The 23421-nt window shown below is 37.8% G+C and overlaps 2 protein-coding genes across 3 annotated transcripts in view; both read right to left on the bottom strand.

The window, feature by feature from the left end:
- Positions 1 to 8078, bottom strand: part of LOC138143850 (gamma-aminobutyric acid receptor subunit rho-2) — a 71464-nt gene extending 63386 nt beyond the window's left edge. The window contains exon 1 of the mRNA XM_069065128.1: positions 7534 to 8078. Within this exon, the coding sequence (XP_068921229.1) occupies positions 7534 to 7721 (188 nt within the window). The 5' untranslated portion in view covers positions 7722 to 8078. The remainder of the gene's footprint in view (positions 1 to 7533) is intronic.
- A 2680-nt stretch (positions 8079 to 10758) lies between these two features.
- Positions 10759 to 23421, bottom strand: part of UBE2J1 (ubiquitin conjugating enzyme E2 J1) — a 47896-nt gene continuing 35233 nt past the window's right edge. The window contains exons 8-9 of one of the 2 annotated variants that reach the window (XM_069065130.1): positions 14118 to 14374; positions 10759 to 11333 (exon numbers count right to left, since the gene is read on the bottom strand). In XM_069065130.1, coding sequence (XP_068921231.1) covers positions 11324 to 11333; positions 14118 to 14374 — 267 coding nt within the window. In that variant the 3' untranslated portion in view covers positions 10759 to 11323. Of the gene's footprint in view, positions 14375 to 23421 lie in introns of both variants that reach the window. The other variant, XM_069065129.1, reaches the window with a different exon arrangement.

A 23421-nucleotide genomic window follows, 5' to 3' on the forward strand; every position in this document is an offset into this window, starting at 1 on the left:
AATTTGAATGGCATCCTAGCTTGAAGACACTGAATATGAGTGTGGGTGATGTTAAAGTAATAGTACTATATGCAAGGGTTTCCAGAACTAATTGGCCTCTTGGCTAAGTTTGGTCTCAAGGGATAATTCTGCTAGCAGGGGCCTAAGGCCCAGATCTTCTGACACAAAAATAAGTAAGAACTAGGAATTGTGTATTGTCTTCACTGGCAGAAATGCACCAAGAATTCCAATGAAGAGCTCAACTAGAGGGCTTAACAGATCATAGAAATTAAATTATAAGTCGGGCAAGCTAACTGCCTCTATGCATCTCAAAGAGAAAATCCCTCTTTACCAGAACACAGTTTCCACATCAATTTAGAGGGAAGGATTAGAGTAACCGAGGTCCCTGAACTCCCGTGACCCAGAGGAGAGAGCTCAGTAATCCTGGGGCCATTAATGAAAGTTTTTTTTGAGGAATAGCTACTTAATAGCCTGCTCCATTAACAACCTGGTCCTTTGGGCTATTTAAAGGAAAACAGGGTATATCAGGGTTCATTCTTTCACAAGAGACAACAGCTTGGCACTAGTCAAAGGATAGTCTTGGTACTATGACCTCTGATTTCAGGGACATTATGAGTTCCGAATGAGATCAAATCACAGGATATTAAACTCAGTTTTTGTACTTAGTGCATTTTGGGCTTTTTCGTGTTTTGGGGAAGGTTATTTTGTTTTGTTTATCTTGAACATAGTAGGTGGTTAATGAATGTGTTGAGATGAATAAGAAGCACAGCCTTGAATGCTAAAGACAGAAGGGTTTGATGCCATGTTGTGGTTGTGGGGTGTGGGTGAGAGGGTGAGGGTGGAATATAGGAAGCATGGAATGGAATTCTATTAATAAAGAGCCTAGACAAGAAAGCTTTAGGCTGAAAAAAGATATAGAGTTCTGTAGTCTTTCTTATAAGTTTTTCTCAGAAAGGTACAGAAATAGGAAAGGGGGAATGCCCTCAGATAAATATTGGAAAAAAAGAATGAGATTTGAATGTTTCTTAAGACATTGTTTGAGACAACAGATGATATGATTAAGGTTTTATTTCTTAAGAAAAAGGAAACTGGGGGGTAGCTAGGCCCTGGAGTCAGGAGGACCTGAGTTCAAATCCAGCCTCAGGCACTTGACACACACACACACAAAAAACTAGCCATGTGACCTTGGGCAAGTCACTTAACCCCAACTGCCCTCCAAAAAGCAAAAAAAAAAGAAACTATAATAAAGAAAGTGACACTATTATTATCATAACCTATTAGGCATCTCTGTGGGAGGGGTTTGAGAAAGGTAGAAACTTTTCAGATATAACAGTGACCAGGGAATATGTGCTCTTTGGCTTCATGGGGATGGAGACGTGCTTTGGCCCTCATTGCAAGGGAAGTGGACTTGAAAGGGGAATTATTTGAGTGTCTGTTGGGAAGTAGCTATTGTGTAAAAAGAAAATAATTAATTTTTAAAAGACATTCTTTTTCAGTGAAGGATGCGGTCTAGAGGCAACCATAATAAGGGCATGACAAACAGTACAGTCACCGTTTAACTGATTTAAGGAATCAAGGACACACACCAGGATTCCAGCTCACCTGTGTATGCTTCACCTGCTTAGAAAAGACTGGAGTGCTGTAAGAAATGACGAAGGGGATGGTTTCAGAGAAACTTATGAAGATTAGTATGAAGTGATGCTAAATGATATAAGCAGGACCAGAAGAAACACTTATACAACTGCAATAATATTGTAAAAGCAAACAACTTTGAAAGGCTTAAGAACTCTGATGAACATGATTCCAGAGGCCTTATGAGAGAGAGGTGATGGAGTTGGGGTGGAAAATAAGACATATATTATTTTAATTTTGGTCAGTTGGGGAATTTATTTTCTCTGACTGCATATTGTTATAAGAGCTTTGTTTATTCTTTTTTTTTTTCTTTGCTTTGCTTTTTGGAGGGTAATTGGGGTTAAGTGATTTGTCCAATGTCACACAGCTATTTTTTTTGTGTTAAGTGTCTGAGGCCAGATTTGAACTCAGGTCCTCCTGACTCCAACTTCCTTGTTCTTTTCTGGTTTGTTTGTTTATTCTTTTTTTCAATATGGGGGGTAGTGATGAGAAAGTGGCTTTTAATTTAAATAAAATTTAATTTTTAAAAAAGGAAAGTAAGGCAAGTAAGTGAATGTTCACTTTCCTTTCTGCCTTCACTCCCTACTTCTTTCCACTGCTGAGAAAGTTTCTAGATGTCACCTCCTGACTACTGAAGAGGGTGGGCTATTAGGTTCATCAGGAACTCTGATCTTATCTAAGACCAGAAAACCTGCAATAGTATCTGGAAAGAATTCAATAGTCTCAGGCTTAATTGGAGTGAGAGTTGTAAAAGTTTATTTTTACGAGTCCTTAGGGGACTTTTTGCAAGTGAAAGGGGGCACAGGCTTTTACTTTTAAAGGGTAGGGCTGCCATTGTCAGGGCCGACAGGATGGGTGTAAGGGAACCAAGGCTAACTTGTGACTTCAGTGCATAGATAAAAGTTTGAGGAGTTTAACTTGGAGATGAGATCTGGGCCAGACAGGTAGAGACATGAGGCACCTACAATAGGGCTAGATTAAGCAAGGACAAAGGAGTCACAAGTTGTTGCTTAGGCAGAGTGCGGATAGGGAGAAGGGGCAGAGTTTGAGGCTGGGAAAGGGAAATGTGATTTTACAGACTGGTTTTACAAACTGATGTTATTACAAATTGATTTAGACCCTAGGTACCCCATCACTACAATGGCTAAGTTCACCTGCAGTCAATCTCTCTACCAATCAGGATGGTTCTTCCATTACAAACTAGACAATCAAAAAACATTTGGAGATCAACAAGTCTTGTCAGTATGAACAAACTTCCAGAAAAGAGAATGGGGAGTGAAGGGTTGGATGAGGCAAGAGGAAATGGTGGGCCAGAGAATGGGTGTTAGTTAATTGAGAAAAGCTTCTAACAAACAGATGCCCTCCAGGCTCTGAGGGAGAAGAGTGAAGTTTGTCTGTTCCATGTTTTCAGAAATTTGGTGAGAAGGTTCACAGTAAGGAAAAGAAGGACCAAGTTCAAGAGGAAGGATCAAGATAGACTTGAGTGTACAGAAGATAAGCAAAATGGGCTAGAAAGGTGTATGAGGGAAGACACAGTAGAGTCAACCAGTATATCATGCGATCATAGATTTAGATCTGGAAAAACAAATCCAACCGGACCCCTTACATATGAGGAAATTGAGACTAAAACATTATTGATTTGCCCAGGGTCACATGGGTAGAAACCATCTCAGGTTTGGATTTGAACCCAGGTCTTCCTGACTTCAAGTTCCACCATACCAGGTGCCTCTGGCTAGGGTCAGAAATTTGTATGTGATCCCAGAAGAGATAACATAGGTTTAGAGCTTGAAGGGACCTCAGAGACCATCTAGTCCAATTGTTCATTTTACAGATGAGGGAACTGAGGCCAAAAGACATTTTGCACCAGATCACACAGTAAGTAGCAGTCCAAACCCAACTTCTCTGACTCCAAATCCAGATTTATTTTGATATCACTATCTCACTTCTCCAAGGAGAGTCCCAGAGGGTTGTTGTTAAGTGGAAAGTACTTTGGCAGCATGGTGATGGATGGTTTAAGTGAAGGTCACTGAATGAAGTAGGAATTTGTTAATGAGCTAGATCAGAATATGAGAGATTTTAAAGAAAGCAAGGAGGGAGGGAGGGGAAAAGGAGGAAAGAAGGAAGGAAGATAAAGAAAGAAGGAAAAGAAAGAAATAAAGGTAAAGAAGAGAAAGAAAGGCACAGAAAGGAAAGAAGGGAAAGAAGGAAAGAAAGGAAAGAAGGAAGGAAGGATCTAGACTTTGTAATTAGTTTTATGTGGATGTACTAACCTTGGGCGATATAGAAATCCTACTAAGGGAAGATTTTGGAGAAGTCAGGTGTTTTTTTTTTTTTCCATAATACATTTTATCTGGCTACAGAAGATTCAAGTTAAGGTATCCCCCTGCAGATAGCCAGAGATCAAAGATAGGACAGTGCCAGAAAAGGGCAAATCAACTGATTACTACTGATACTTCTTAGTGTTTCCTGACCCTGGAGAGTCATGAATGAAAAAAAAAAAAAGATTCTACAAAACTTGTGAGCTGTTTAGCAAAAAGCCTTAGAGACAATACATAGTTATCATCCTAAGGATCAATTTTTGCTTAAATTCTCCTCCTAACCAAATAACTTCTGAAACTTCCTATCAGGCAAATTCTTATTTGCATGTAAATGGGACTTTTTTTCCCCCCACATTTCCTTTACTGAGGATACTTTGCATTCAACCAATATATAAAATGAGGAAAATGGAAATGATTTGCTCAAAGAACTTTGCTGTTGTAGTAATGGACCTAGGATAGGGCCACATGCAGGAAATTTGCACCAATGGGACCTCGGAAATAGCTATGAAGGACTTAAAAAAGCAAGCACTGTGGTGGAGGAATGGTTCTTCAAGCAGGAGTCTGAGTGCTCTCATATGATAAACAAAATGATAAACAGTACAAATGATAAACAGTACAAAATAAGAAAACCTGTCCTATCTGCTGCTCTTCTCTCCATTCACAGAGCCGCCACCTTAATACAGGCCCTCATCACCTTCCCATAAAGCACTGCAACACTCTCCTTATTGGTCTCCTTTCCCCAAGGATTCTTTCTTCTCCACTCCCTCCTGCCACAAGCCGCCAAAGTGATTTTCCTAAAATATAGGTCTATATAGAGGGCCATGTCACAGTTCTGCTCACAAAGCTCTAAGGGTTTCCCTATTGCCTCTAGGATCAAACACAAAGCCTTCTATCTGGTGGCGTTTAGAGATGTTTACAATTCGGCTCCACTTACCTCTCTAGACTCATCATCCATTTTCTCCCTTCACACACTCTACAATGAAGCCAAAGTGATCTCACTTTTCTCACGTGTGCAATTTTATCTTCCATCTTCGCGCATTTCACTCAAGTTTTCCCTCTTGGCTAAAATGCACTCCCTTATTCCTGCTTCCTATTATCCCTTGTTTTCTTCAAAGCTCAGCTCAATACTACAGGAGGACTTTCCTGACCCCCTCCCCCTCCCAGTGCCTAATGGGCCCCCTTCACAATTACCTAGTGTTTCTTTTTTATATACTTATAAACATATGCTGCTTTCTAGTATTGTTTCATTTTTGTTTGTATCCCCAACATGTAGCACAGTGCCTGACAGGCACTTAACAAATGCTGACAGATTGAGAAGTAGAGTTGGGACTTGAAGCCAATCCTTCTGATGGTCGAGCCCATTGCTGGAAGCCTTACGTGTTGGACAGAGAAAATGCTATCAATAGCCAGAACTCCCAGGACTCCCAATACTTCGTTCTGACATTATTCATATTTGTGACTTCCTTTACCAATATGAACTGCCCAACGATATAAGTTGGGGAACTTGGGGGCAGGAGGAAACAGTTAGGTAGCAATAAATTAAATTTGTTGGGACCTCTTTGAACCCTGAAAGAAGAGAGTGCAGTGTATTTCATGTGACTGTACTTCATGTATTTTGTATGCAATAAGAGGAAGGTGTATCATGGCACAACAGAAGAAAGGGTGGACCTTGGATTCAGAAAGACCTGGGTTCAAGTTCTGCCTCTGAAATGTACTAGTTATCAGTGCCCCAGACAACTCTCTAAGACTACAAGTCAGATAAAGGTTGTTGATTTGCAGGGTTGGAGGAGGTGCCCATATAAGGAGTACCCTTCACTGATGAAATCACAGTCCTTCCCTCCTCTTCCCCCCCAAAAAAAATAAGGAATCATATTCTTTGTGTATAGGAAAAGGGGAGATAAAATCTGCACAATTAAAAACAAATTTTGACAACTTAATGATTTAAATACAAACATCTACAAAACTGAAAATAATTATGTATATCTGTTTTATATATTTTTAAGGGTTATCACTGAAAAATGCTTTGTTACTGAAGTCTCAAGGACTGATGTTTTTGTGTACTTAAGAACAGATAAACCCTGAAAAAAATAGCACCCTCTAGAAAGAAAGGCTCAAGGCACTTCATGAAATAAACTCATTTTCAAAGATACTATCACTATTAAATAATTAAAATTTAATTCAGTAACATTTCTATCATCATACACAGAGCCAAAATCAATGTTATACACTTAATCCTAGCTGCACCCTGGTTCTTTCAGAATATATTTAGAAATGAAGTCTCCACAGGCTTAATAGATCCTGAATCTACCTAATGCCTAATGGAGAACCATATAACATACACACACACACACACACACACACACACACACACCACTTTTTGGGGGTTTTTTTGGATATATCATTTTTAATTTAAAAAACTTTAAATACCAATTTTAAAAATCTAAACTTTAGATTTGTAAAAATTATGGTCTGAAGGTGGTTAATATATTTTCATTTTATTTTAAATGTTTTACTGATGACATGTCTTCCCATCACAGTCATTTCAACTACCTTCCCCATCTTTGAACCCTCTTTTGTATAAGGAAGAACAATTAAGCAAACAGCCAGGTGTTAACTCCTTTCCTATGCAGTTTCCCTGCCTCACCTACATTTCTTGGAACTCTTTCCAACAGGCACCGTATTTAAAGTCCCAAGTTTGAATATTCCACACATTTCACTTAACTTGGTATGGCAGACTTGGATTGCCCATCTTTTCCCCTAAGGTCTGAAGTGATTAAATCCTACTGTCACACCAAAGGATGCTTTCAAGGCATCTTCCCTCTGCATATGATTTTCTAACATGTCTGTCATGGGATAGGATGCTAGATATGGGACTGGAAGATTCACAATTGCTTGGTAATATAACTCATCTGCATTGGCTCCCACATACGGGAACACTGAGAAAAGAAAGTGTAATTTGAGAATTAAAAGTTTTATTCTCCAATGCCTCCCACATAGTTTTCAGAAATTCCCCCTTAAATCAGGAGTTGCATCTGGAGAAAGCAACAAAACGAATGAATGAATCATTGAACAGTTTCTCTTTTTGTCTTTATATCTGCCTAGCATACAGTAGGCAAGTGGTTAATAAAAGTTTTCTGATTGAATGAATGAATCAATGAATGAATGAGTCCTGTTTCTCTCTCCTACCATGCTGCTTGCCTGGGAACACTATACTTGAGTCTGTTTTCACAGGGGCTATGGAAGTTAGTCCTCTCTCTGACATGTTTAGAAACATCTTCAGCAAGATTAAAGACCACTGTTCTGGGAACAACTAAAAGGAGCTTACTTTGTGTAAATTCACTGAGAATTGGACCAGTGTGAGGAGGTGGTGGCATCATTAACATTCCAAACTTTTTGGGGGGGGGAATAAAAATCCAGATCTAGGGAACTACCTAGAATTTGCAGATAAATTCTAAACTTAATTCCATCATATAATGGAGAGATTTCCAAGGAAATACTTTTTCAATAGAAAGAGGGGTTAAATGTTACATGGAAGTCTTGAGAGTTTGCCTGAGAATTTCAGAACCCTCTTCTGGCTCCTTACCTTAGCCTGGGCATTTCCAGCTGTCTAGACCACCGTCTTTTCCTGGGATTCCTGCTTTCCACAAGAAGGATGAGGCAAAAGAGGAATAAAAGGAGTCTGGCAAAATAAGGCATTTTGGGGAAGGCAGTGAGGAAATAGGCTACTGTCCAGTCACTTCTTGCAGGACAATTCTTTCCTGGCTTCCACATTGATTCAGCTGGAAATCCCAGGTTCTTGCTGAACCAGGAGGATCATTATTGGAAAGGCTGCCTTTCTGAAGCAGTAGTTTTAGTCTGATGGTCAGGGCTTCTCTCTCTCTCTTCTCTCTCTGTCTATCACTCTCTCCCTCACTGCTGCTTGGTGATTGGCCATTAAGAAGTTTCTCTTGTTAGTCAGATTGTGCTACCACTTGGTCCTGAAACTCAGCCTTTTGATTGAAATGGTTATATTAAAAAAAAAAAATCCCTTCTCCGTGACAGCTTTTTGCTTACATCATTAATCTCCTTCTCTCAGGCTACATAAAGCCAAGCAAGCTGTCATTTTCATTTGGAAGGCTTGTGAGAGTTCAAGACGGATTGAATGGGAAAGGTTTGTAGCTATACGAATGTACAAGAAAAAACAATTAGTTCATGAACTGGATTATTTTCATGAGGTTATCTAACAAGATGTTCCTTGATTTTCAACCTCAACAGAACCATTAATATTTCCATCCAATCCTTAAGGTGCATAGCTAAAATACCCAAAAGGAAGTGAAGAAGGGATGAAGACAATACAGGCAATATTGGTACTTTTTGTTATTGTATAGTCATGTCCAATTCTTTACAATCCCATTTGGGGTTTTCTTGGCAAAGATATTGGAGTGGTTTGCCATTTGCTTCTCCAACTCATTTTACAGATGGGGAAACTGAGGAAAACAGAGGTTGTGACTTGCCCGGGGTTACAGTTAGTATCTGAGGCCAGACTTGAACTCGGGTCTTCCCAACTCCAGGCACTGCACCACCTAAGTGTTGGTACTGCCATGTTAAAACTGATGCCTAAGTTTCTATGGATGTCTTGTTTCTTACATCATCCTTACATCATCTTTATCCTCAGTAACTTAATGTATACTTTTTTCTTTCTAAAGTTGAGCACGGTATATTTTTCATGGCTTCATGCAACACTGTGTGCTTTGTATATAATAATAGCTCACAAGCTGGCCCCTTTTCCTACCTTCCCTTCTCCCTTCTTACACTTTGCTCCCTTCTTCTACTGTTCCTCCCACACTACGTTCCAGATCCTCTCTCTCCTAAGTCTCTGGAATGTTCTCACTCCTAACATCCCCCTCTCAGTTCCTGGCTACCTTCAAAACTCAGTTCAGATAGAACTTGCTCCAGCTCTCCCCACTGCTTTCCCTAGCTGCCCCTCTATGTATTTTGTGGTTGTTCAGTTGTTTTTAGTGATCTGCAGCTTTTGTGATCCCTTTTGGGTTTGTTTGGGCTTTTTTAGCAGACTGCAGCAGTTTGCCATTTTCTTCTCCAGCTCATTTTACAGACGAATAAAACTGAGGCAAACAGGGTGAAGTGACTTATCCAGGATCATTAAGTGACTGAGGTCAACTCTTAGAACTGGCTTTAAAAAAAATTTCAATGGTGGTAACCTCTCTTAAGGTTGGGCTGAATTAAAAAATAAAACCAGAAGCAATTTAGAAGAAAGGTTAGTTAATAAAGTGTAATCAATCATTCTAGTTTTGGTTAAAAACGGCAAGGGGTGGGACTACAAAATAAAGCAATGTGAATTTTCTTGTGTAGCTCTATAGATAATCCCAAAAGAGGACTTCAAGAAACGTTTTGGGCAATGACAGCATTATTGAAATGAGTCTATATAGCTTATCAAGGTGACTATTTTGAGAGGTTTTTCCTTTAAGTGTTATATTTCAGTTATAATGTGTATTACCAACAAGTGATTTAAATGTATTCCATAATTCAGACTTTTTCATTAATTCAAATTAGCTTACTATTTGAAATCTAAATTTAGACCTGCCTACATATACACACACATGTAAATGTATATACATTTTATATATGTACTTATTGGGGGGGGGTTGTGAGGGAAAGACAGAGGTTCTAGTCTATTCCACAAACCCTAAGCACCTATGGGCTAGGTGCTAGGGATAAAAAGTTAAAAAAAAATAAAAATAAAATTACTGCTCTGAAGCTTACAATCTGATAGAGAAGACTGATAAATGTTTGGTGCCTGAATGAATTTCAAGTCACAATAAAAATTTTGAAGGAAAGATTACTTTCAGTTAGGGGGAATCAGAAAAGGCTCCAGAAAAAGAAGTGACAACCAAGTCGGACCTTGAAGAAGGGATTTCAACAGGAACTTGTGGGGAGTAGTACATTTTAAGCATATTGGGGGCAGGAAGTTTGGTAAGGGGAAAGATAGGCATAGGGAATAACTGACATATCCACTCTGATGGGAACACAGCAAGGGAAGTTGGAAAGGTAGGTTAAAGCCATTATTATAAAGGACCTAAAATGCTAGGCTATGGAGTTTTTATTTTATCCAATAAAATAGGATCCACTTGAGACTTGTGCAAGAGACTGACATGGTCGGACCTACAAATGAGAGATTTAGGCAGCTATGTGGGTGAACTAAAGAGTAAAGATAGAGAAACAAATTGACTAGTTAGGAGGTTAATTAAAATAATTCAGGTCATAAATTGTATATTCCCATATGGCAATGTTTTTTTTTTAAAGCAATTGGGGTTAAGTAACTTGCCCCAAGGTTACACGGCCAGTTATTTTGTGTGGGTGTTAAGTATCTGAGGCTGGAACCAACCCCTCGTCCTCCCGACTCCAGGGCCGGTGCTCTACTCACTGCGCCACCTAGCTGCCCCATGGCAATGTTTAGCATGACATATATAATTAATATGATGCTTACCTTATAAAAGGGTGGGGGAAAGGTTGAAAGGAAGGATTTGAAACTTACAACTTTTTTAAATGAATGATATTTTTTAAAGAAAATGTCAAAAAAAAAAAGTTATAAGGGCCTGTACTGGGATGGTGGCAATGAATGTGAGGAAGCAGAATTGGACTCAAGAAATACTGTGGAAAAATTTAAATTGTTTGGGAACTGATTAGATGAAGGAAGTGACTGGTTTTCTGTTGAGAGTTTATTTTAAGAACAATGAAAATTTTTCTTTCATTTTTTCCCAAAACACAGACAATGGAAAATTGCCTAACTTTTCAAAAATAGAGCTGAAGATGCTGATGAAACACTGAGTATTTATTTTTAGTATAATAAAACAAAAGTAAGCAGCATTGAAAACAAAGTGCTAAATAAAAGCCCCCCAATATAATGAGAAAAGATAATTAAAATCTTCTAGAAAATTCTAAATGAAATACATTGAATAAGTTTTCTTTTAAAAGTTGCCGACTTTAACCAGCTTGATGTAAACTTAGGCTCTGTGATTATGAGCAGCTGTGGATGACACAAATCCAAGGACAAGGAAGAACACAGAGGGCTGATCCATCAGGTCACTCACCACGTGCAGCCCCTACTCTGCAATGAAGGAGTAGAAGTATGGTTCTCTCAAACACTGTTAGGGGTATGATTTAAATGGGAACCCTTCCTCATCCCTTGCAGTTTTGCTTGTTCCCAAATTCCTCCAGAAGAGGAAAGTATGACAACTCAAGTATCTGTCCTTAAGAATTTGTGAGAGATGAAAGGTATGATGGGGGTGGGGGTAACTTTTCTTGTTCTCATAGGTGTCTGCTGGAAATAAAGGAGGGAAAAAGCCAGAGGTGACAAGGTGGGCATCTGGGTCAGATTACTGATACCTATAATGGAAAAAAACAAAAACAAAAAAACTCTTTATTGTAATGATCATAGCTTGATGGTTAAAAATATCCAACCAACTTCAGTAAATTCTCATACATATGAATGGTTGTGTCATGCTCAACTGTTAGATGGACATCCTTTAGATCATAGGAAGTATTCTCCAAACCCCCTGGCATTTAGGAACGACTAAAGATTGGAGATTGGGGAAACGGAAGAGAAAACAAGGGCAAGGATTTATTTTTACCAGGTGACATGTCACCATCCTGGCTATTATGGCAACGAGACGGGGAGTGAATGAGGCAGGGGAAGACAAATGAATTCCCTTCTCACTGATAAAAAGGGTCCCTGCAGCTTCCCATGAGTGTTTTTAGCATCATGACTTGAAATTCTGAACATATTTTCCCAAAGAAACAATATCAAAAGGCTCAGTGGCTTATTAAACACAATGCAATTTAACAAAAATTTATTAAGTGCCTACTATGTGCAAGGCACTGGACTAAGGACTGGGGATACAAAGATTCAAGAAGACATGGCCCCTTTACAACCTAATAACATAGCTGAAAGAATGATGGTCCAAATATAGGCCATACCCTTAAAATGAGATGGGGAGGGGGAAAAAAATGCACACAGAGAAAAATAATGCTAACTACAGGTCACACTCAGGTTATATATATATGCCAAATTTCAGGGTAAAGAACAACCTATATTCAGATCCATATGGCATTGCAGGGGAGCTCTTCATTAAGTCTTGTGCTTTCTGAAGCTTGAAAATTTAGGTTGCAGACATGATGGACACAATCTGTAAATATCATTGCAAAGCAAATTTATTAAGGCTCAGGAAAACCACATTACATAGATTTACACAATGTGTTCTCATTTTAAATCTTGTGACAAATGAAAACTAGCTACTGAGTAGAGGAAAAGATGAACTGCATCAACTGTAAGAAGAAAAACTAAACTTGCCTTTCAATGCTACTTACAGATTGTTTCAGAATTACAACCTAGTCACTAAAGTTTAAAAGTTACAAGTTTAAAAGGTTTAAAACTGCATAATGAATTTGATTAAGACTTGTATCAGTTACATTCTGATTTAAAGTCTTTTGCGGGCTGGCCACAGAATCTAAACACACCATAAGACTTTTTTCCTGGTGAGCAAATGGATTCTGTATTCTAAAACAAGTAACTTCCAAATAAACTATAAGAACACAGCCCTTTCTTCAGTTGGGAGCTGCCTGTATTAAAAATACAATCAACCAGGCATCGTGGCGCACACCTGTAGTATCTGCTGCTGGGAAGGCTGAGGCTGCTGGTTTGCTTGAACCTGGGAATTCTGAGACACAGTTAAGACTAAAGTTGACCAGGTGTTTGCACTAAGTCTGGCACCAATATGGTGAGCCCCCAAGGAACTGCGATGGAAAACCAAGCAGGTTAAAGCTTCCAAACCAATCAATCAGCAGTGGGATCAGGCCCTGAGTAGCCACTGCACTTCTAGCCTGGGTGAGATAGTGAGACCCAGTCTCAAAAAAAAGAAGAAAAGAAATACAATCAAAGCTTTTCAATAATACTGCCCCAGTGATTGCCTACAATTGCTGCCATTGAGTTAAATGTATTAAAGAACAAAGATAATATTTCCATGGCTCTGCTTTCCCACAAGGCATTGGAATAACCCTGGGTAACTAACTAGCATGACATACTCTTGTAAGTGAATGTTTTTTATATTAAAGTTAAGTTTGGGCTTGGATGGCATTGATTTCTATAACTTGCTTTTTCATAACGGATGGACAAAACCTTTCTTCAATACATTACGCATATTTTGGAATAATTAAAAGATAGTAGCACTGGGTAAATGATTATATTCCTTATTTATAAGCATTATAAGAACATGTTATATAACTTTCGATTTAAAAAGCAAGATATACAACTGATATAATCAGAGACAACATTCAAATCTTAAGATCAACTGATATAACTTGAAAGGAAAAAGAAATTATTTTCTGGCCTGGACCCTTTTTTTTTTTTTTCACTAAAACGAAAGATTTGTGGGGATCTGAAACTATCTGGAGAGTAAAAGAAAACGTTTACAAAGCAACATTCCCTTTTCTTAGTCAATATTCTATTCACAAATATGGTAATGTTTTTCTCCTTGAGTGCTTTTGTCAGAAGTAATTTTTTACCTTTACTAAAACATGGTTTCTCACATGCACATAAATTTCATAAAATGCCCAATTCTACTTCACCTCCTATGAATGACATTTAAGCAAGACACTAGAATTTGAACTCCAGAATCAAGGGGCTTTTGCTTTCCCCTCTCCAATTTTCCTCTGCTCCCAAATTATTCTTCCTCAAGCAGAGGTCTAGTACTCAATACAATGGGCATTGAGCTACTAGTAATACTTGGAATTTAAACACCACTTTTTATCCAAAGTTTCAAAGAACTTTACAAAAAATTATCACAAATTTATACATAAAGAAATTGAGGCATAGAGAGTTATAACTGATTTTCCAAGAGTCATAATGCAGGCCAGTGGTGGGATGTGGGATTTTTGACTTCCAGTCCCTTGAGCTAACTGCTAACATACTCTCTATGAACATAATTAGCCTCAAAATCTGTCTAAATATCCACTGACATTTATAAGGATCAAAAAAAGGAGGTGAGGGCCAAATACAAAAATTTTTTTTGTAAACAGTTCTTATATCATACCCACTGCAGAATGTTTAATGAAGCATTCGAGTCACAGCTCTTAAGACAAAAGCAATGTTATAACTCAAAGTCAAATATGTACTCATTGGCCAGATAGATTCGTCGGAATATGAGAGCTGCCAATGCTAGAGTCAGGATGACGATCAGTACGGCTGATCCAATATGATCCGTGTTGGGGTTGGCTCTTGGCTGCTGGACCTGAGCATCAGGTGAAGATGAGGATGTTCTTCTTTGACTCTGCTGCTGGGCCCGGCGCTGTCGAGGGCTCATGGAGGTATTCTTGGAAACAGTTTGGGGAGGCTCTTGTAGGGATGTTGCAGCAATATTCTGAGCATCATACTAAGAAATTTTAATAATTGTTAATTAAAACAAGCAAAGAATGAAAACACACACACACACACACACACACACACACACACTAGAATAAAGAGAACTAAATATGGACAAGAACAGGGTTAATAAGAACCATTCTAGGCTCCTGAAACTAGCCTTAAGTTTGAACCAAAATAGATTGATGGGGCAGGGTAAGAATAAGGATTTGCCCAGAGCCTTCTCTACTGACTGATTACCCATGCTAATTTCCACTGGCCTTCTAGCAATGCTTGCTGAGTCTAGGTTCTTGATTACTCTAATTTCTGTCTTCTTTCCCTCAAGATATCTAGGGGAAGAAAACAAGCTGACTCTTACTTTCAATCTGATAGATCGAAGACAGCAGTTAATGTGATTCTTCTGTATCATGTACTGATTTGTAATAAATAGCAATATTACTCAATCTACCTTATGTATCTTGGGATTACATTCATCACATAAAACTGGACACAAGTTTCCAAAACTATAGTGCCTCACACCACAATAGACATGTTACTCTCTTAACTCAAAACTGCCGTGTTGTGATCCACAGTGATGACCTATGCCAGATAGTCCCATAGAAGCTTAAAGGCAGTGTGTTCTGGGCTGGACTGAGATCTTCTAGGAGAGCAGAGATGGGAACAAAGAGTATTCTTTTGGGTGGCTATGGGCTAAGGACACTTGGGACACATTTATCTTTTACTCTGATATATTTTTGTTCAGGAAAAAAAGCCTGAGTCTGACATTTATCTTGATTTCTTTGTTTTTGACCGATTATAAGAAAACTACAATTACTACATTATTCCCTACTACATTATTATATATAGCATACAGTTCCCCTCTTCATAGAAGAGGAGAAAAACAAGCCTCAATGACTTTTTCAGTAGCAGTTTCACCTCTGTCATCTATGGATTCAAATACTGCCTCTGCCATTTACTAGTAGTACGATGCTCAGGGAGCCAATAATCAACTGAAAAACTGAAAAAGAAATAATATCACCTTAAACTTGTGATACTTTTCTTCTAATAACCTTTCATAAAAGTTTATCAGACTCTCTCTTTTATAAAATCCCTTATGAGTCACAAAGGGTAAGTATCTTAAATTTATAGGTGGGGAGACAATTATAGACTAAAAGTAACATAAAAGGGAAGATGATAGTAAAGACATTAGTTTCTTATATATTCGGATTCTTTGACTTCAGGAATTCTGGATTATTATTTTTGCTACCTAAAGAAATTAAATAGCATAGCAGTAGCATTTTATAAAGTGTCCATAAATCCTAACGTTCCCAATATAAGCAAATGACTGGTAATAACTACTTGAACTGAATTATGGCAAACAGGTAAGATACATTCAATTCCACTTAAAATAGCAAAATTTCTTAGTTCCTAAGAGAAAAAAGGGAAATACAAATTCCTAAGAGGAATAAAAATAATCACATAGATCTAGCAATCCAAATTAAACCAAACCTTTCACTCTGTACAACTTGCCTGACTAGAATTTTTAAAAAATCAAACTTTTCCTTCCTCAAATCCTAGCCTAAACAAACAGCTTACTAAACTAATGTCCAATTTCCAGAGGGAAGGCACCTCAGCTTTTAAAACACATGTTTATGTGATTTAGGCCATCTGATCTTTTAAAATATTAATCTACTTTGGATATTATCAAAGTTCATCAAATGCAAAAAGATGGAGATTTTACCTAATTTTAAGACTATAACTGGGGTTCAGTTATTTCACAAGGTCATCTGTATGTCAAAGACCATGATCTAAATCCAGCTGAAACAACAAAGCTTTCAGCAATTCTTAACATGTTGTCCTTTATGTAAGAAGAAAGTTTAAAAGATAAAAACCAACAATAATGCTTTAGGTCTTAACAGTAGGTAGGCAGTTTTCAGCTTGCAAGCATTCAATTTACATCTCTTCTGCAGACACTTGCCCTTATCCCATTCTCCACCTCATCCCAGCCCCTGCCATCACTGCCCATAAAAGCTGTAATGAACAAATCTAGGATTAGTAGAAAAATTATGTTCATATGTAGAATAAGGGAAAAATCTAAGAAAACCAGAAACACCTGTTGATCTGACCCTGGGGTTAATTAGGATTCGTCTGCCTTCATGGTAATCCACTGGTCACCAAATGCCTACCTGCTTTAATTTTTTTTTACTTGATTTTATTAGACTCATCAACATTTATGGATGAGATTAATATCCCCCTTAAAAATTCAAATTTATCTGCAATTCTTATAGGTTTATCAGTTATTCACACAATGTGAATTAGCTCATACCACATTCCTCCAAACTCCTTAGACCAAGTTACATAAGAGAGATTTCAGGAAGTGGGGCAATTCTGGAACATGGAACAACTGAGAGAATGTAGATCTCCATGACATACTGAAGTTGAAGGCATGATGGCTTTATGTAACACTTGGGAAGGTCAATGACAACACATCCAAAAAAGGAAACCAGTTTGGTTAGGGCTAGAAACTAAGCTATCAGAGAATCTGTTTAAGTACCTGGAGAAGTTTAGCTGGAAAAGAAAAGACTAAGAAAGGACACGAATGCTATCTTCAAGTCTTAGAGGCAGTATGATACAATGGAAAGGGTACTGATAATGGTAGTGCCAGACCCAAATTCAATCCTAACTCTGCTGCCTACACAATCTTGTGCAAGTCTCTTTACTTTTCTGGCCCTGCAGTTTCTTCATATGTGAAAGGAGACAGTTGGGATAGATGACCTCTCAGATTCCTTTTGGTGTTTCTTGAAACTACTTGTTATTTTTTTTTTACACATTTACTTCTGTACTAGTCCTATCAGCCCAGTAATAGCTAGCATTTATGTAATGCAAAAAGGTTTGCAAAGCAATTCATCTATATTACCTCATTTGGTCTTTGCAAAACCCTGTAAGGTAGATAGTATTATTATTATTATTCCCATTTTAATGCTGAAAAGCTAAATGACTTGCCCAGGGCCACACAGCTTCTAAGTGTCTGAGGCAGGGATTTAAAGTCTGATCTTGACTTCAGCATTCTATCTACCACCAGAGCTCTCCTAGCAACTACCAACTGAATAGGGCATTAATCATTTTTGTCTTTGTTTCCCCAAAACCTAGCATAGTGTCTGTCATATAGCAGGTATTTAGTAAATGTTTGCTGCATTAAACTGAATGCTAGAGGGAAGCTTCCTCTTCAGATACATGCAAGACAGACTCTGAGACCTCTGCTGTCATTTTCAAATCTGTGACTCTTAGGATTTGAAGGAAAGGATGCTATAAGGTGAGAGAGGAGAGTGGTAAGAGGGGTGAGAATATGCCAAAGATAAAATAAACCTACCTCAAACTTTTACCTAGGACTAGCACTGCTCCCAGGAAAACAAGAAGCACTTCCTCTCTTCCCCTCTGGCTAGGGCTCTGCTCTCAGGATCCAAATTCGCTAGAGCCATTAGAATCATATCACTTTAGGGCTGAAAGGTGCCTTAAGATCACTTAGTCCACTGTACTCATTTTAAAGAGGAACCATATAAGTTTAGCTATATTATTGGTTAAATAGACTCTTGTGAACTAGCCTGTTCTGGGGAAATTCACAGCTCTAAGTAACCAATTTACAAATGAAAGTTTGGAACACAACCTTTTCATAAGTATTTGCAAATAAATTTCCAGTAACCACAAAGAATCACTATTTATGGGTTTTAGAAAATATAACACCTTATTAAGAACCTCAGTCCCTGAGAAGATAAGAAAATTGATAAAAAGGAGAAAATAAAAAATTACAATCTTCACTTTTGGAAAAGAAAGGCATTCTTATTTTCTACAAGGCTAGAAAAAGTATAAGTATATATCAAGATGCAACAGATGGCCTGACGTTTTCTGACACGTTTAAAATTTTTACCAATCTCTCGCCCCCTCACTGCTAAAAACATAGCTTATCTGGGATTTGACAATAAATTCTCACTGCATTTATATAGTACTCACAAAGCAGCTGCCCTGGCCCAATACCAGGTCTCAGCTGCTTCCATAATGGCTGGATTATATAATCACTATCATGGAAAATTTATATGAAAATGGTAAAATAATTTCACTTTAAATGATAGAAAAGTAACAAAGATTAAAACATACAGGAACATTAAGATTACATATAAATTAAGACATGCTCCTAAATATTAAAGTATTAGTCTAAGACTTTCTGACTTTGTACTATTTATTGTATCAGCGTCCCTTGTATCAATCAATAAAACATCCACATAATCAATAAGATTATATTAAGCGCTCACAAGCCTGGGGACAAAAAGAAAACATCAGTAATAATAGCTAGCATTCATATAGCTCTTTGAGGTTTTCAAAGTGATTTATATACATCCCATTTGATAAAGAGTCCCTTCCCTCAAGCTTACATTCTAATGAGTGAGATAACATAAATAAGCAGGGGATGATGCTAGATGCTTGCGGAGTCAGAAAAGTTCTTCAAACAGAAGTGGTGCTTCAGCTGAGTTTTAAAGAAGCCAGGGATCCTAAAAGTAGGAGGTTGGATGGGAGAGCATACCAAGTATGTCAGGGAAACAACCAATGCAAAAGCACAGAGAATGGAGATCAAGTGTTGCATTCAAAGAGAACAGCAATATAAATGGATCATAGAGCTCTAGGATGGAGGGCAAGAGAATATCAGAAGATTCCTTTCTAAGCCAGCTAGCGAAGAGCTTAAAATGCTAAACAAAGAACTTTAGGTTTTTTTTCTTGGAAATCCTAGAGAGCCACTGGAGCTTGTAGAGGGCTTGGGAGGAGGGAGTAAAATTAGGAACATCACTTTGGAAGCTTGGGGGAAGATGGACTGGAGTGAGAAGAGACGAGGCAGGCAGGTCAATGAGAAGGCTATTGCGATAGTGCAAGCAAGACTTGATAAGGGCCTGAACAAAGGTGCCAGCAGCTGTGAGAATGGACAGGGGATATATGTGTTATGTTACAGGTTAAAAAAAAATCACTAGGTCTGGTAACTGACTGAAAATTTTTTAGGTATATTTTTTACATGTATGTCATCCTGTGACCTTCAGGAACTCTGAAAAATGGAAGGGATGCTCCCTTTTCTTTTGCTACCTGTGCTCATGGCCACAATGTCCAACACTCAAGCTTTGAAAAATACTTTCCTTGTGGCTAGAGTAGTAACTTGAAAATTAGTTTAATAAACTCACTCTGACCTACACTATTTGTCTCTGACTTATATTCCTCACTGGTATTCCAGCAGGACAACATAATAATAGGCACAGTGGGTTTTAAGTTTCCTTTTTCTATATTACTAAATGCAAATAATTTTAAGTGCTATATTAAGGGAAGCCCACTGATAGTAACAATACTGAATAGTACATGAAGTAAATCAAGAAATTCAGTTAAGGTTAAATAAATAAATAAAGCTTGAGAGAAGCTGTTAAATGTGTTTCCTTTGAAAATTGTATTGTTTCCCTTTCATGTTTCCCATTAATTTTAATACAGGCTGGAATCTGATTTTTAAAACAGCTACAATATGTAGTTGTAGTCACCAAAAACAGACAATAATATGATGGTATGCTTTATTTCAAAAGGGTTGCTAACTGACAATGTTAGCTAAGCTATTATTAAAAATTTATACCCAATAGTTTAAACTAAAGATGATATGACCTTTGGGCCGTAAAAAAATGCTCCAGTCTTAAAAACTGCTATGCTTTTATGCTTCAGTTGGAAAATCTCAGCATTAAAAGAGGTAAAGCTAGGGGACAAATCACTACCAAAGGAAGCAATGACTTGAAAAAGTCTCACTTTTCCTACAAATAACATATTAAAATCCATAATTAATTTTTAAGAAATAGCAGATATGGCAAGTCTATTATTTTCTTGACAAATTTCTGGGAAAAAATTATAGAAAACTTTTACAATTCAGAAAAAGCAAATAAAAGTATAATGAAGACTTTAAAATTCCTCAGTACTCGTGGGTCCAACATGGGCAACAGATGCAAGTCCCTTCAACCTTTTTCATCCACTGAGGTTCTCTGTCCATGTTTACTCCATAAATTCTCTACCTATCATAGTGAGGTGAAGATTCTGGGGTCTCAAACTTATGTACAAGCTCTGGTAAGTCTTACCAAGCTGAAAAAACTTTGAGTCCTAGCCCAGAAACAGATTGTGTAACTGAAGCCCAAGGACCAACCTAACTAAATAGAGAAAAGCTCATTCAGTTCAATATTCATTAAGTGCTTTACTAGGAGCAAGAGGCTGCCAGGCTAAGACACAAAAATGAAGGATTTCATTTTTTTCCAGACCCAAATCCACCATAATTTTCCAAAAAGTTAAAAGATCAATGTTTTTGTCCAGATCTCCTTTAATATTATATTTGTAATATCACACACACACACACACACACCCCTATATATGGTGGTGTGATTTTTTTTTTACCATAGCTTAAAATACTTTATAAGCATTCTCTGTTTCCTCAACATGGACATAAAATATTCTAAATGCTTTAAAATCCTAAATAGATTTTGAAATTCAGTAGGATTTTAGCAGGTTACTCACAGAATGGTAAATAAATAACTAAGCTTACTAAGGCTTACTTAAAAGAACTTGTTTGTTCCACACTTCCCACCCACCCCCAACCCCATGTACTTTTTTTTTTCTGACTGAAGACTGATGAATTGCCAAGGACTAGATTAGGGGAGCAAAGGAGAGCATAAGGACTGGAAGGATACTGCTTGCCAGTGATAGCCAAGGCAGTTTCCCTGAAACCTCCCTATGAGTTCAACACTAATTTCTCTGGACAAAATTTATTCCAGAAATGGGTGACAATGAGAGGCAAAAACCTGTGAAACACACATATTTACGGGGTGGGAATAAAAAATGAAACAAGACAGAAAAAGAGAATTTAGAGAAGTAGGAAGAAAACCAGAATAATTCTTTGTCACAGAGATGAAGAGAAGAAAGAGTCTGAGAAAGAAGGAGTAGTCAACAGTATTAAATGCTGCAGAAAAGTTGGGAGACAAGAAAAGAGAAAAAAGAAAAGAGAACACTGGATTTAATGATAAAGAGGGTCAATGGTAACCTTCCATAGAGCTGTTTCAACTGTGGGGAGTGGGGAGAACAGAAGCCCCATTGCCAGGGATTATGGGATGTGAGTAGTGATAAAGACATAAAAAGCTCTAATTCTTAATTAAGCAATAAACTTTACCTTCAGAGACCTCTGGAAAAATACTAGAAAGTGTTATTTTTAAGCTTAAGATGCTCTTTGTCCTGATAACAAGAGTATAAAATATTCCAGGAAGGAAGGACAGCTGCAGCCCTCTTTGATGTTCCTTTCCTTTGAAGCCAGCCTGTTTCTGATCCCTCTTTGAGCTGCAAACTGAATTCACAGGACTTTCACATCTGTTCGGATATTTAGAAACCTTTACATGAACTTTACCCTTTCAAGAGAGGGAGCTAAGTCTAAATTTTAGCCTCACAACTCTCTTCTCTGCAATAGTAATGAAGAACTTATTCCTAAACACAATTTACTGTTGGTGGAATTTTTTCCTAAACAGCTGAATAACAAAAAAAGCAGAGGCAACAAGTACAGATTAAATTTGAGGAGCAATTGGGATTAAGTGACTTGCCCAAGGTCACACGGCTAGTAAGTGTTAAGTGTCTGAGGCCAGATTTGAACTCAGGTCCTCCTGACTCCAGGGCCGGTGTTCTACTCACTGTGCCACCTAGACACCCCAAGTACAGATTAATTTTCTGAGAAGTTTGGAAGTGAAGAGATGATAGAAAGGTTTGAGGGGAGTAATAATGCTGAGAAAGGTTATTTTAGGATAAGGTTAACTTGAGCATGGATTATACAGAAACAGAGACTTACTAGGCAGAAAGAAAATAGGAAGAGATTACTGGAACCAAATTCCAAAAAAAGGCAGAAGATCGGACAATTAACAGAACCAGAAAAGGTTTGCCTTGGGAAGGAGCTACTTCTTTCTCAGAACAAAAAGCTAAGCAAGAAAAGAAGATAAAGAGATGTTCTGAGCTTGAGGAGAGAAGTTATGAGAACTCAAACTTTATTGCCTAAATGTCTGTAAGATATGAAATGAAGCCACCTGCTCAGATTCAGGGAAGCAAGATAATGGCTAAAGACTTGAGAGTACAAAAGGTTTAGAAATATTAAATACAAAAAACTGGCTATTAATTCTATAGGAGATGAATTAAAATATTGCCACATAGCACTGAAGACTACTGAGGTCAGACAGTATGAATATAGAGCCAAGCAGCATCACTGGAGGATCTTTCTTTAGCCCTCCTTAGCAACCTCTAAAATTGATAGCAGCGTTTGGGATTAACAAGGCGAAAATGTTAAGACAATCAAGGGAATGAGACAGCAGTAAGAACACTGATGAAATAGATGATAATGAGGTTCAAACTGAGAAGGGAGGCAACTGGAGTCAAAATAAAGGTGATGGATGGGGATAAACAGAGAAGGTTCAAAGAACCAGGGTTGACAATTAAGACAAAAGAAGAAGTTCAATATATAAGAGAGTGAGGTAGAAGATAAGGATGGTCAGGAATGGGAATTTCAGAATTCAAGATTTTTGAAGCAAAGAAGCTCTGAATAACAGTGAAATCTAAAATGAGTGTGAAGTATGAGTAACTGGAACACAACTATAGCTGAGTTTATATATTCACCCTGTCCTCATGATCTATGGAATAAACCTAGCTGCTGGCTGGGGTTAAAGATGCCATCTGTAGCCTTGGAACAGAATGAAACTAACTGGCCACCACGGACACCAAAATCATTCCTTTAGCCTCATTATAAGTACAAGCACTTTAACCAAGTAAGTGAACTAGCCACAAAAAATTAAGAGGTTGGTCTATTTAAAGCACAAAGGGAGAGACAACATAGTTCATATCCTTCAGTTCTGTTGTACAAAACCTGGCACAACAAAGGATGTCCAATGATTACAGAATTATAGAATTTTAGAAATAATTTAGTCTAATGCCATCTGGCAAATCAGAAAACAAACGCAGAGAGTTTAAGCATGTAAGTTATATAACTTATACTAA

Source organism: Petaurus breviceps, unplaced genomic scaffold (genome assembly GCF_028583685.1).
Source record: "Petaurus breviceps papuanus isolate PSGF00001 unplaced genomic scaffold, PetGlider_PUasm1.0 90667, whole genome shotgun sequence".
Lineage (NCBI taxonomy): Eukaryota > Metazoa > Chordata > Mammalia > Diprotodontia > Petauridae > Petaurus > Petaurus breviceps.